The sequence below is a fragment of the Lepus europaeus genome, chromosome 22 (assembly GCF_033115175.1).
Source record: "Lepus europaeus isolate LE1 chromosome 22, mLepTim1.pri, whole genome shotgun sequence".
NCBI classification, from domain to species: domain Eukaryota; kingdom Metazoa; phylum Chordata; class Mammalia; order Lagomorpha; family Leporidae; genus Lepus; species Lepus europaeus.
This window is the reverse complement of record NC_084848.1, coordinates 4172138-4184350: the sequence shown is the minus strand read 5'-3', so window position 1 is coordinate 4184350 and position 12213 is coordinate 4172138. Positions and strand designations below refer to the sequence as shown.

The 12213-nt window shown below is 54.2% G+C and overlaps 1 protein-coding gene across 4 annotated transcripts in view; it reads left to right on the top strand.

The window, feature by feature from the left end:
- The window catches only part of EML1 (EMAP like 1), a 175278-nt gene that overhangs the window by 131850 nt on the left and 31215 nt on the right, over window positions 1-12213 (top strand). For all 4 annotated transcript variants that reach the window (XM_062181106.1, XM_062181105.1, XM_062181108.1 and 1 more), the window contains exons 5-6: window positions 8839-8867; window positions 12078-12207. In XM_062181106.1, the coding sequence (XP_062037090.1) occupies window positions 8839-8867; window positions 12078-12207 (159 nt within the window). The remainder of the gene's footprint in view (window positions 1-8838; window positions 8868-12077; window positions 12208-12213) is intronic.

Sequence of the window (12213 nt, the reverse complement as noted above, 5' to 3'; positions counted from 1 at the left end):
GAGCCGCGGTCATTCCTCGGCTGGGGGGCTTCCACCGTGCCGGCTGCACAGCTCCCTGCCAGTGCCAGCCCGTGTGCAGAGCTTGTGCCCAAACGCACAGCAGCTCCTCTTCCCAGAGAGGAGAGTTAGCAGGAACGCTAACTGTAACAGCTATAAAGCCGCTCTGTGCAAACTGCACAAAACTCACAGAGAGCAGAAGTGTCTGTGGGTCCCAAACACCCCTCTCCCCCGGGTGTGGTGACTGTGGACGTTTTGCTTCCATAGAAACCATCTGATGGCTGCGGTCCTCTGGCTCACCTGTGCCCGTTGCCTTCGGAGATGACTGCTAGGTTTGACAGTCTTGTGACTGGTTGCTCCATTACTTAGGATCTTAACATTTTTTAAAAAATATTTATTTATTTGACAGGCAGAGTTCCAGAGAGGCAGAGGCAAGGAGAGAGAGAGAGAAAGAGATATTCCATCCACTGGTTCACTCCCCAGATGAGAATCTTAACATTTTAAAATACTTTCTTGTAACAAACCACAAAATTTTAACAGCATTTAATTTTTGTACCAAAAAAACTGCCACGAAATACAAAAGTAATATGCAGCAATATGATATTTGACTTTATTATTGATTATTAACAAATATTAATAATTACATATTATTCCTGTCTTCATGAAGTAATTTAAATATGGAGTTGGCAACAACACTCTAACGGACATCTTATATAATGTAGCCACTATACTAATCCATTAGAACTTTTTAAGTTAAAAAAAAGTATTTTCGGGGCCAATACTGTGGTGTAGTAGGCTAAGCCTCCGCCTGCAGTGCCGGCATCCCATATGGGTGCCAGTTTGAGTCCCGGCTGTTCCGCTTCTGATCCAGCTCCCTGCTGTAGCCTGGGAAAACAGTGGAAGATGACACAGGTCCTTGGGCCCCCGTACCTATGTAGGAGACCTGGAAGAAGCTCCTGGCTCCTGGGTTTGGCCTGGCTCAACCCAGCCATTGCAGCCATTTGTGGGGTGAACCAGTGGATGGAAGACCTCTCTTTGTGTATCTGTAACTCTGCCTATCAAATAGATACATCTTTTTTTTAAAAAAAAAAGAGGGACAGGTGTTCCCCTGGATACAGGGCCCTCTGTGTCGCACAACCTGAATCCCACCCGGGCCGTGCTCTGGGAAGGGAAGGTGGAGGCCCACGGTGCCGGCCTCTGAGCGTCCGTCCTTCCCGAAGCCTGGCTTCCTACAAGATCTCTCCAGCCCCTGCCGTGAGCCCCAGGAGGCCCAGAGTGGTGTGGTTTTCACTCAGCACCACCGATGCGTCCCCGGTGCCCGAATCCTCAGTCCGGGGTGCCCGGCCCCCCGGCTTCTCCTGCGCCCTGCCATCTGTGCCTCAGCAGCGCCCCAGCCTCCTGCGCGGCGAGAGCACTCGTCGGTTGTTAGGTGCCAGTTACAGCAGAGGGTGCTTTAGGGAGAGAAAATCACCCACGACGTCCCCACTTGGAAAACGCACAGCAGGCCTCCCCTGCATCTCCTCGTAGGCTGTGTCGCTGGCTGCTGTGTGAGTGTGGTGGGGATTCTGCCGCCAGTCACGTTCTTCCCTTTTCATTGGCTGTGCAGTCACGTTGCTGTGTGACTGCTCTCCTACAGCATTGCTTCAGAGGGGGGCCATGATTCGTCCAGGCAAATGTCATGGGACGTTTGGGTACCAACAAGGTTTGTTCATTCTTTTCCTTCCTTCCTTCCTTCCTTCCTTCCTTCCTTCCTTCCTTCCTTCCTTCCTTCCTTCCTTCCTTCCTTCCTTCTTCACTTATTTGAAAGTCAGAGAGACAGCGACAGAGACAGAGAAATCTTGCATCTGCTGGCTCACTCCCCAGATGATCACAACACTCAGCACTGAGCCAGGCTGAAGCCAGGAGCCAGGAGCTTCCTCCGGGTCTCCCACGTGGGTGCAGGGGCCCAAACGCTTGGGCCAACTTCTGCTGCTTTTCCCAGGTCATTAGCAGAGAGCTGGATCAGAAGTGGAGCAGCTGGGACATGAACTGGCGCCTGTATGGGATGCTGGCACTGCAGGTGTTGGCTTTACCCACTGCACCATGACACCGGCCCCTCAACAAGTTTTTCTAGCCCAGTCAGCCCAGTCCAACATCTAGAGCAATGCCCAGTGCCCAGTAGACACTCAATAAACATTTGTTGAATGAGTCTTTTTACCCAAATCAGTGTAACCAAAAACACTAAAATGTTGGGACTATATGGCCAAAACCAAGGCTCAGTCCTTGCCCTGCCACTTCTTGTGGTGATTGTGGGCAAGTGACCTAACCTTTTCAGGTTTTCCCTAGGGACAGTGAAGATGCCGCCTGCCTCTGTGAGGATTAACGTAGATGAGTCGCTCGAGTGGAGCTTGCCTGAGGTTGTCACCACATAAGTGGTGGCTCCGACTACAGCCATCCCATCCCCAGGTCATTGCAATTGATGTTTGCATACCTTTGCACCCACCACTCCCTAAATTTGCAGTGTCATTTTGGAATTCCCCAACCTGAGAAGGAAGGGATCAGAAATTCTGATCATGCTGTCACCTTTCTCATTTCCACAACCTCATTCATCTTATCAGCACCTGCTGTGTCTGGAACATAGTGTAGGGGATGGTGGGATGTGGCCAGGAGTAGCATGAAAAGATCCCGTCAAGTATCAGAGACATGATAACCCACAGGGGCCAATGTTTTTAGCTTCCCGAAAGACTCAACACTAAAATAATCAATGCAATAGGAAAATGGGTAAAGGACTTGAACAGGCAATTGAGAAAAACACAGATAGCCAAGCTAGTGAGCAGGGGTCTAACTCAGTCATGATTACAGAGGGGCAAATCCAAGTGGGAAGATTAGCATATCTAGAAAAAGCTTCTTATTTTATCATAAAACAAAGCACAGATACAGAAAACCACACAGACGCACAGCTTAGTGATGCTCTGAGGCAGACAGCTTCCAGCATCAGCATCCCCTCCCCAGTGACAGGTGTGCCTAGAATCTGGGGGATGGGAGGGAGAATGAATGTGCTTGGTTGAACTCCTATGCACCCCTCAAGACCCATCCGGGATGCCCTGTCCCTGGAAGCCTTCCCGCCCCCTAGTCCCAGGGACTGCCTCCTCTGTTGGCTTTGTTTGCACCTGGCTCCTCCCTCCTCCATCACAGCCCCTGACACCTCTTGCCTCCCTGGAGCTTTAAGAGGGTGGAAGCTGGTCATTTTTTCCTCTTTGTACCTCCAGCACTTGCCACGTGTCTGAGAGGCAGAAACTGCTCAGTAAATATTTCTTTAATGAATGAAAGGATGGTGTGTATTCAATGTTTTCCAAAGTGACCATCTCAGAGCTAGGTAGACAGCGCCACCTAAGGGTAGAGGGTTTAAACTGCACATCTCAGATTGAAGGGTTCACGCCGGCAATGAGGCGACTTCAACCAAGCAGCTTTTCGCAGAGGAGTTTGTTTTGTTTTTCCCTTTTTCATCTTTTCGCTGAACAGATCGGCCACTTATGTCTTCATAAGTTCTAAAATTGTAAGCGCTAACGTTCTTCAGGTTCTTTTGTTTGTTTTGAAACTATTAGGTGAACAGCTCAGAAGCACGTGTAGTTTCTTGTCAGTGAGACCAGGAGGAAGAGGGGAGAAGTGTTGATGAACAAGGATGTGTTGGGCACCTTGTTGCAGCTTTCAAATGTTTGCAGATTTCAAATTTTATTTGAGTTCCCTCCCCCAAATGACCACAACAGTCAGAGCTGGGTCAGGCCAAAGCCAGGAGTCAGTAACAGTCCCGGTCTCCCAAGTACTGGGGCCATCACCTGCTGCCTCCCTGGGCGCACATTAGCAGGAAGCTGGAAGCAGAAGTGGAGCTGGGCCCGGAACCTGGGCAGTCTGAGATGGGACGCGAGCAACCCACGGGCGTCCCAACCGCTACGCCCAATGCCTGCCCTATGCGTTTCCTTTAACCTTGCCTGGACCTCACGGCGGTCTATTCCCATCTTGCAGATGAAGGAGGCTAGACTTACGGAGGCAGAGTGGCCCCGGAGCACGGAACCAGCTGGCTTCGAAATGTGCACTGCTTCTGCTTGCTAAGCGAGAGGACCTGGTTTGATTACAGTGTCTGAGGAGTAGTCTTTGTCCCCAAGAACGTCTTCAGTGACTTTTTTTTGAAAGTTTTTTTTGAAAGAGTGGCAGAGAAAGGGAGTGACTGAGAGAGACCTGCCCACTGGTTCACTCCCCAAATACCCACAATGGCCGGGGATCATCCAGGCCAAAGCCAGGAGCCCAGTGCTCCATCCGGGGCTCCCACGTGGGCGGCAGGGGCCCACGTGCTTGCGCCATCCTCTGCTGCTCTCCCAGGCGCCTCAGCAGGAAGGTGGACCAGACACGGAGCAGCCGGACTCAGATGCTCCACCGTGGGGCACCAGCGTCGCAGGCCTCAACTTAACCTGCCCTGGACTTCTAAACATTTTTAATAGATAGTTCCTAAATGACCCTGCTTCTAGTACAGGGGGAGAAAAGCTGCGTAAAGGTGTTTTCTAAAACAAAGAGTCAGTATTTACATAGTAGAGCATCTTGATTTCCAGCGGGCATTCATCGTGTGACTCATTTCAAAGGCAGCCATGTCACACCAAGAGGCACCGGGGCGCAGGGGACCGTGTGCAGTTGGGGTCTTAGCAAGCGGGCAGCACCTGGTGCTCCCCGGGTGGACAGAGAAACGGCCGCTCCTAGCCAGTGCCTGCGCCCCGAGTGCACGGCTCCCGCCCAGCAATGGTAACTGCACTGCTCAGGGGGGAGTTTTTCTCAGGGCCTCTGACCTCTGCATCCCAGCTCCTGTGTGGTGAGAGCACGCACAGCCAGGCCTGTCAGCAAGTCTCCTTTTCGCTGAAATCGGCGGGGGCACAGTAGGAGGGACGGGGGCACAGTAGGAGGGACCGACGCATCTGGAGAACAGGCTGGCGCACTGAGCCCCTCCCCCGCCTGCCACCGACACTCTTCCCGCTGGCATCGAACAATATGTGCAATTTGGAGCTGAGATCTGCTTCTGCTTAGCGCATGGACCATGGCCACCCCAGGAAATGCCTACTTCCGGGGAAGAAAGTCCTTGTCAAGGTCCCTGCGGGTGCCTAAAGGTCAACCAGTGAGGATCAGACCCGCCTCAACCTTTAACCCCCATGCCCTGAATCTATAAAAGAAGCCCTCCCAATCTCTGACGCGCGACTTCCCCGGCCCCCGCTCTGTTGCTCTGTTGGGGCTGTGGAACCTTGCCCGGGAGCAGAACCCCAAGAAAAGCCTGGGAATTAATTGATTCGTCTGCCTGGGGAGATTTGTTATGCGCAGACACCTTGCACATGGAAGGCTGGAGGGTGGAGAATTTGCCTCAGTGTCCTGCTCCTCCCGTGGATACTCAGGGGGTATCAGCACTCCCGTCCTGCCCCTTGTAGGGGTACGTGGTGGGGGGGAGGGGACTGCCTGCATGGCCGAGGCCCCCAGAATGCTGAGCTGGCACTTGGGGTCCACACTCTGCCCCAGAAACTCTAGGACGCTCTGGCAGTGGTCTTCTCACTCCTGCCGTTCAGCTGGGGATGGAGGCAGCTGCCCCAGAGGGGCTTGCGCGGCGGCCGCACACGGCTGTGGTTCTGCGCATTTCCTGCTGGTTCTGAGCATTTCCTGGGGGGTGGAGCTTGACACCGGTGGTTGGGCCACATGGCTACCTGGCTTCCAGCAATGGCAGCGGGGAGAGGCAGGACATGGTGGTGGGGCAGGGCGGAAGAATGCGCATATGGGGGCGGGAGGTTCCTGGCTAGCTGTGGGGTCCCCAGGAACTCAGGAGGGTCCGAAGAGGTGGAGGGTGGAGAGTTTGGCAGTAACACAGAAGAGGCGCCCTTAGGAGGTGGGGGCCCATCTTGGCCAGCAAGTCCCGGGCTGTGGAGCAGGCAGAGAGGAAAGTAGGGGAGAAGGGAGTAGGACGGGAGCGGAGGTCTCAGAAAGCCTGGACATAGGGGACCTCTGACCATTTTCTCTCCCTGCGGCAGAAATTCTCAAGGTAATTAGGCCATGCCTGGGTGGAGTAGAAGATTAGGCGTTTGCTCCGTAGGTCCTGGGCCAGTCTCAGTTTCTTCAAGTTCTTCAGCAGGCAGGCCAGGGGGCATTTTGAATCCCACCCTCGAGATTGGCCAGATCCCATGGTCTCCCTGGTAGCCCAGATCTACTGAAATTCGGTCAAGGCGTCCCCTGTCCCGGGCTTCAGCAGACGGATTAGAGGTCAGTCCTCTACGGGGCCAAGCCAGCGGTGGGACGTCTCCACAGCTGCTGGGAGGCTAAACAGCAGAGAACAGAGCCCACGTGCACACGATTTGGAGGTCTCCCCATCAGAGTGGGGGCCGGGAAGTCATGCATCAGAGATTGGGAGGGCTCCTTTTATAGATTCAGGGCATGGGGGTTAAAGGTTGAGGCGGGTCTGATCCTCATTGGTTGACCTTTAGGCACCCACAGGGACCTTGACAAGACTTTTCTTCCCCAGAAGGACAGGTAGGAACTCTCCATTCCCGAAAGTGTAGGCCTTCCCTCCATGCGGATCCCAAAGCTACCACCATGGAGGCAGGCAGGGGCTAGGGCACAGAGAGAGATCAGAGATCCCAGTGCCCCGGGCCGCTGTCGGGAACCCCGCAGGACTCAGGCCCTCTTCGTGTCCCAGCACTGGGAGCTTAGCAGGGAACAAAACAAAGCCCCACCACCACCAGCAGGGGTTATGGGGGCTTGAGAGCCCTGGGCAGAAACGTCTGGGGGTTTTGTCTTGTTATTTAAAAGGCCAAAGAAAAGAGGGGGATCATCTGTCCGCTGGTTCATTCCCCAGATGCCCACACTGGGCCAGGCTGAATCCAAGAGCCTGGAACTCCGTTTGGATCATCCATCGGGGAGCGGGGACCCAGGTACTTGAGCCATCATCCACTGCCTTCCCTGGGAGTACATATTAGCAGGGAGCTGGAAGCAGAAGTGGAGCCGGGACTCGAACCCAGGCACTCTCATAGGGATGGTGTGGGTAGGGAACCTGGGGGGGGGGGGCGGGGGTTGCACTGCTGAGCAGTGCACGCAGAACACCTCACAGGTAGTAGCCACACAGCTGGCTGACTGTGGGACTGACGGTTCAAGGGGAGGGACGGGGAGCAAACCCCTGATGTGGGAGCATGACTGGCGGTTCAGAGCAGCAGAGAACACAGAGTGACCGGGACTCGGTGACCCGGGGGCAGGGGAGGGAGTGGGGTCAGGTGGGGATGGTGCAGGGCCGTGCAGGCCGGTGAAGACCAGGCCATTGCTGAGGTCTGTGTTCTCAGCGGCTGCGCTCCAGCGATCAGAAGGCTAAGCCTACAGTACAGTCGGCCACGTGAGGCACCTGTGAACAGAGGGCTTCCTGGCCGGCCTGGGTGTTCACACGCATTAGTTGTTGCACTGTACGATTAAGGGCAGGTGCATTTACGGTGTTCTCCTTTGTGTTTCCAGTTAAGAATGAAGATGAAAGAAGTAATCTTAAGTATGTAGCTGTACCTGCTTGGACGTTCACACAAAAGTGCCTGGCGCAGTGCTGCTCGAGTGGGGTGTGGCCACGCTGCCCACGGCTCTCACTTACCTGCCGTGTGCTTTCCTATGGTGGCAGGGGGCTGAGGGCAGGGTGGCACCCGGCATGCCGTGTGCACCTCGTGGTCTCCCAGACTCGGGTCACGCTCTCCCTTGGTCTTTGTCTGTGTCACTCTAACAGAATACCCAAGGCTGGGCACTTTATAAAGAAAAGAGGTTTGTTTTGGTTCATGGTTTTGGAGGCCGGAAGTCCACGATTGGGCGGCCACATCTGGCGAGGATCTCATGCTTTGTCATAACTGGTGGGTGGTGTCACATGGCCAGAGCACACGGGGATGAGGCCGGAGCAGCAGGAGCCACCGTGCCTTGTGTCAGTCCTGTCCCAGGAGACCCAGCTCAGTCCCACAAGACCCAACCTGGTCTCCCTGGAATGACCGAGGGTAGAGGCCTCCCCCACCTAATTACCTCCTAAAGGCCCTGCCACTTGTCCACGCTGCTGCACCGGGGACCTCCCTGTCCCCATCTGCAAGGCTGTGACCTCTCCCCACAGGGGTTGTCGGGGGGCAGGTGGGATGGCAGCTGTGCACCTGCAGCCATGGTGTCCCTCCTCTCCATCTGCACCTGGGGATCCTCACGGAAGTTCTTCCTGCGAGAGGCTTGCCTCTGGGGAGGGCCTTAGCCCGTGTATGGGGCCGTCCTTGAACCTGTTGGGTGCTTGGTTTCCAAGGGGCAGTTGCAGGGGCTGCCTCAGCCTGCACGGGGGTGACATGCAGGGCCCTGAGTCCACAGGGCTGTCCCCACGTGTCCCGTGAGATGGGGGAGTCAGAGGACCCCGCTGCCGACATAGGTGACTTGTCCCCTGGCGGTCTGTCCTTCCCTCCTGCCTGCCACCCAGGGCTGAGTGCTCAGGGTCCCCACCCACAGGATCTTTTGTTGGGAATGTGCTAGGTTTGAGTCAGTTCTTAAAATACCCTGCCAGGAGAGTGGGGGGAGGGGAAACACCCCCCTGGCTCGCGCCCTGGCTCCCCAGGGTCTTTTTCCTCCCTGTGAGGCTGAGTTGCTGTCACTAGCACCACGTTGGTGGTGAAGCCAAGGTGACGATCTCTCACGCCTGGTCCTGGGCATTTTTGCTACGCGTGTTCCTCTCGTGGTGAAATGGGGTTGTCTTCCTTGTCAACATGTGGGATTTATGCCCCAGCCGGGAAGTCCTGGGGGAAGGGGCACAACCTCAGCCACCCTCTAACAGCTGCTTGTGGTTTATGTTCACAGCAAACCCAAGGAGCCCGTGTTCAGTGCAGGTAAGTCCTGTTCCGTGCTCGGGCGGGCGCCCCTTTCCTGTGTTCCCCGGGGCCAGCTTTGGGCACACGGGAGCTTTGGTGTCTCTGGGTAGGGAGAACTCACTGCCGGGGTGGCCCCTGGGGGTCAGGCGGTCCACAGCAGCGAGATGCCCACAGAGCAGTCATAGAAATTCACCCATCGACATCCGCTTCCAAAACCTGCCGGAGACAGGGCAGTGCGAGGAGGCGTTTCCACATTAGGAGACTTCTCCTGCCTTTGTCACTCCTTCCTACTAACTGGACGTGTGTCACCAACCTGTGCATTTCTCTTAAAGGGAAACTTCCTGATGCCTCCAGTTACATAACTTCATCTAAAAGTAGCTCTTCGTTCTCTGCCTACCATATCTTAAACTGCGAACTAATAGTTTAGGTACCTTCCCCTATCTCTGTTAAAAGTGTTTTAGAGTAAGGCAGACGCCATTTTGAACGACATTAGCCTTGTTTTAAAGAGCATTGAAAATGCAAACCAAAAAAGTGGACAAACGTCTAATTAGTTAAATAAGTTCACTTAATTTTAGTTTTTCCTCCTTCAATGTGGCATTAGAGTATGGAAGTCAAAGTGCTGTGTTGATCAGCATGCACAGTCATGTTCATTTCATTTTCAGGAAGCGTGACATGAGTCCCTGAGCGTTAATGGCCCCAAGCACACTAGGTCAGGAGGGCCGGGGCTTGACCTGGGGGTGGGGGGTGCAGGGCCGTGTCTCCAGGGCAGGCAGGCCAGCCACCTGGCAGTCCTCACAATCTCTTCATCTAGCCCTTCTGTCTCTGTCTCCGAAACCCCAAGGGAAGCGCCGCGTGACGCACTGCAAAGGTAGGCGGCATTTCCGGAGCCTCATAGCTCTCTGAGCAAAGCGCAGCCGGGGCTACAGGAGCCTCTTCCCCGCAGGCAGACAGACCCCATCCCTGACGAACGTGCCTTTGTGATGCCACTTCCGTCTCAGTGAAAAGCATCTCTCGGCTTTTGCTTGGATGAGCTTTAATAGGTGGCTCTAATGTGGATGTGGGTTGATTCGTGAACAATTTGCAGGGATTTCTAAAACTGTAAAAGCCCTAAGAGAGCTATAGGGCTGCTCCTGGATGTCCCACTGTCTGATGTGGCACGTGCACTGCTGCTGGCCTCTCCCCACGCCTGCCTCTGGTTTGGTGGTCGTGTGCTGTTACCCTAACGTGCCTGAAACATTGTTGCTTTCCCATGCTGCATTTTGATTTTGGATGTGGAATGTCCGAATTACCAGTGCAAAACAGAGCCAAGGCTACATTCAGTGCTTTTTTTTTGGCTAGTAATTGATTACATTTTACATTAAATGCAAAACTGTGCCATCAGTGAGCCTCAGGATAACCTGCACCTAACTCGGAAGAGCTCAGGTGGGCGCTGCATGGGCGCTGGTTGTGTCCGTGCACAGGGAGCCTCTCTGAGCGTCACGGACACAGCCCTCTGTAGGTGGCCTTCCCAGCCTGCGTTCTCTGAGCCCTCGAGCAGGACCAAGTCATCGCTTGCAAAGAGAGTTCTCACTTAGCTTTAAACTTGACCCCTCCTGCCCTCTTCCCACTGATGTCGGCCTGCTAATGTCGCTCCTTCTGTTGTGTTCCCCACAGGCTGACGAGCTGAGGCTGGGGTGAGAGGCAGAGGGATGAGGTTTCAGAGAGAACAGCGTGAGCGGAGCCACAGAGAAGCGACAGGGTGGAGGGTGCTGAAGACAGATCTGGCTGTGCAGGGCACTGCTGAGGGTGGGTGTGCGAGATGAGGCTGTGCCCATTGAGGCCAGCAGGACAGTCACTGGATGCTGTTTGGTCCAGAAGTACGGGAGCCGGGGAAGGAGTTCCCATGGAGGGAGGACTCCATGAAGTCCAGTTTGGGCCCTGAGGGTCTTGGCACCAGTGAGTAGATGAGCCAGGGGAGCACCAGGAGAGCTGCAGGGATGGGGCTGGGGATGGGCCAGTCTCGGCCCTGCTGGGGACAACCATGCCCCCCCCCCCAAGGGAACGTTCTAACAGGAGGACCGGCAGGACACTGTGACGGCACGGTGGTGCAGGGCTGCGTGTGCAGTGGCCCTTCTCAGAGTCCAGCGATGCGCAGAGTGAAGAGTGTGTCACGTGCATGCGTGGAGGACCCGGAGTGCATGCCCACAGTCACAGGAAGCTGCCATGGCCTCTTACTGTCTGAGTGGAACTGCACGTGGCGTTGTTTGAACTTTCTTGGGAAAACTAACTTGCAGATGTGACACTTAACCGTACTGTAATTGTCTCCTGACTGTTCCTCACCAGCGTCCCCTCTGTGGACGAGTCCTCTGGGAGGCAGGTGTACAGATGCACCTGCTCCCAGCCGCCCGCTGTCAGTCCACTGAGGCCGGCTCCTGTGATCCGCAGCGAAGCCTCAGGATTCAGCAAGCTCTGAATCCGAACAGAATTTGTCAGGAGCTCAGGAGCCGCTCTCTGTGCCCTTGTTCTACCCTGAAAGCCTGAGGCACAGCACCCCAAGCTGGTTTTGTTCAAGTCTAAAAGAGCTGCCCTGTGTCACCACATTATTGGGTTTTACTTTTGTCCCTGTAACTTATTAAAAGATCAGAAGTGATTTTATTATAAACGTGTGTGTTCTAGAGTTTTGGTCCCTGCTTCTCTCGACTGGGTCTCTGTTCTGCTCTCTATTCCTAGCTATCCCTTGAGCATTTTCCTTTCTGGGTGCATCCTCGCGTGCACTTGTTGATTTTGTGTTCTTTACATTTGAAAGACTTGCCCAGTTTAAAAAGATCAAGGCATATTATTTTTCCATTGCAATGTAAAATAAACCAACTTAAATATTGAAAGATACTTTATAAGTTTTGGTACCAGAACTGTCTGTGTGTGTGGAATTCAGCTTATAAAACATCAATTTTTTTTTTTTGGTGTGGTAGGCTTCCCCCTCCTGGCGATACACAAACTGGGAAGTGGTTGCTGGAACCTCAACCCTTCCTGCCTTTTTACAGTACCCTGCCCTAGCCAGCAGGATGTCAAAGGCAAACCAGATGCAAACGTGTGCTTCAGACTTGTTTGATTTTCCGGCTAGTTATTTTCCCCCGGGACGTTCATCAGGCGTGAGATCGATTTCACTTGTACATTAGAGAGGATGCCTAATTTGCCTTGAGGTGCGCCGGCCACCGAGGTGTCCGACTGACACCTTTGTTCTTTTTGTAGAAGAAGGATACGTAAAAATGTTTCTCCGCGGACGCCCGGTCACCATGTACATGCCCAAAGATCAAGTGGACTCCTACAGTTTGGAAGCAAAAGCAGAGCTGCCAACCAAGAGACTGAAGCTGGAGTGGGTGTATCC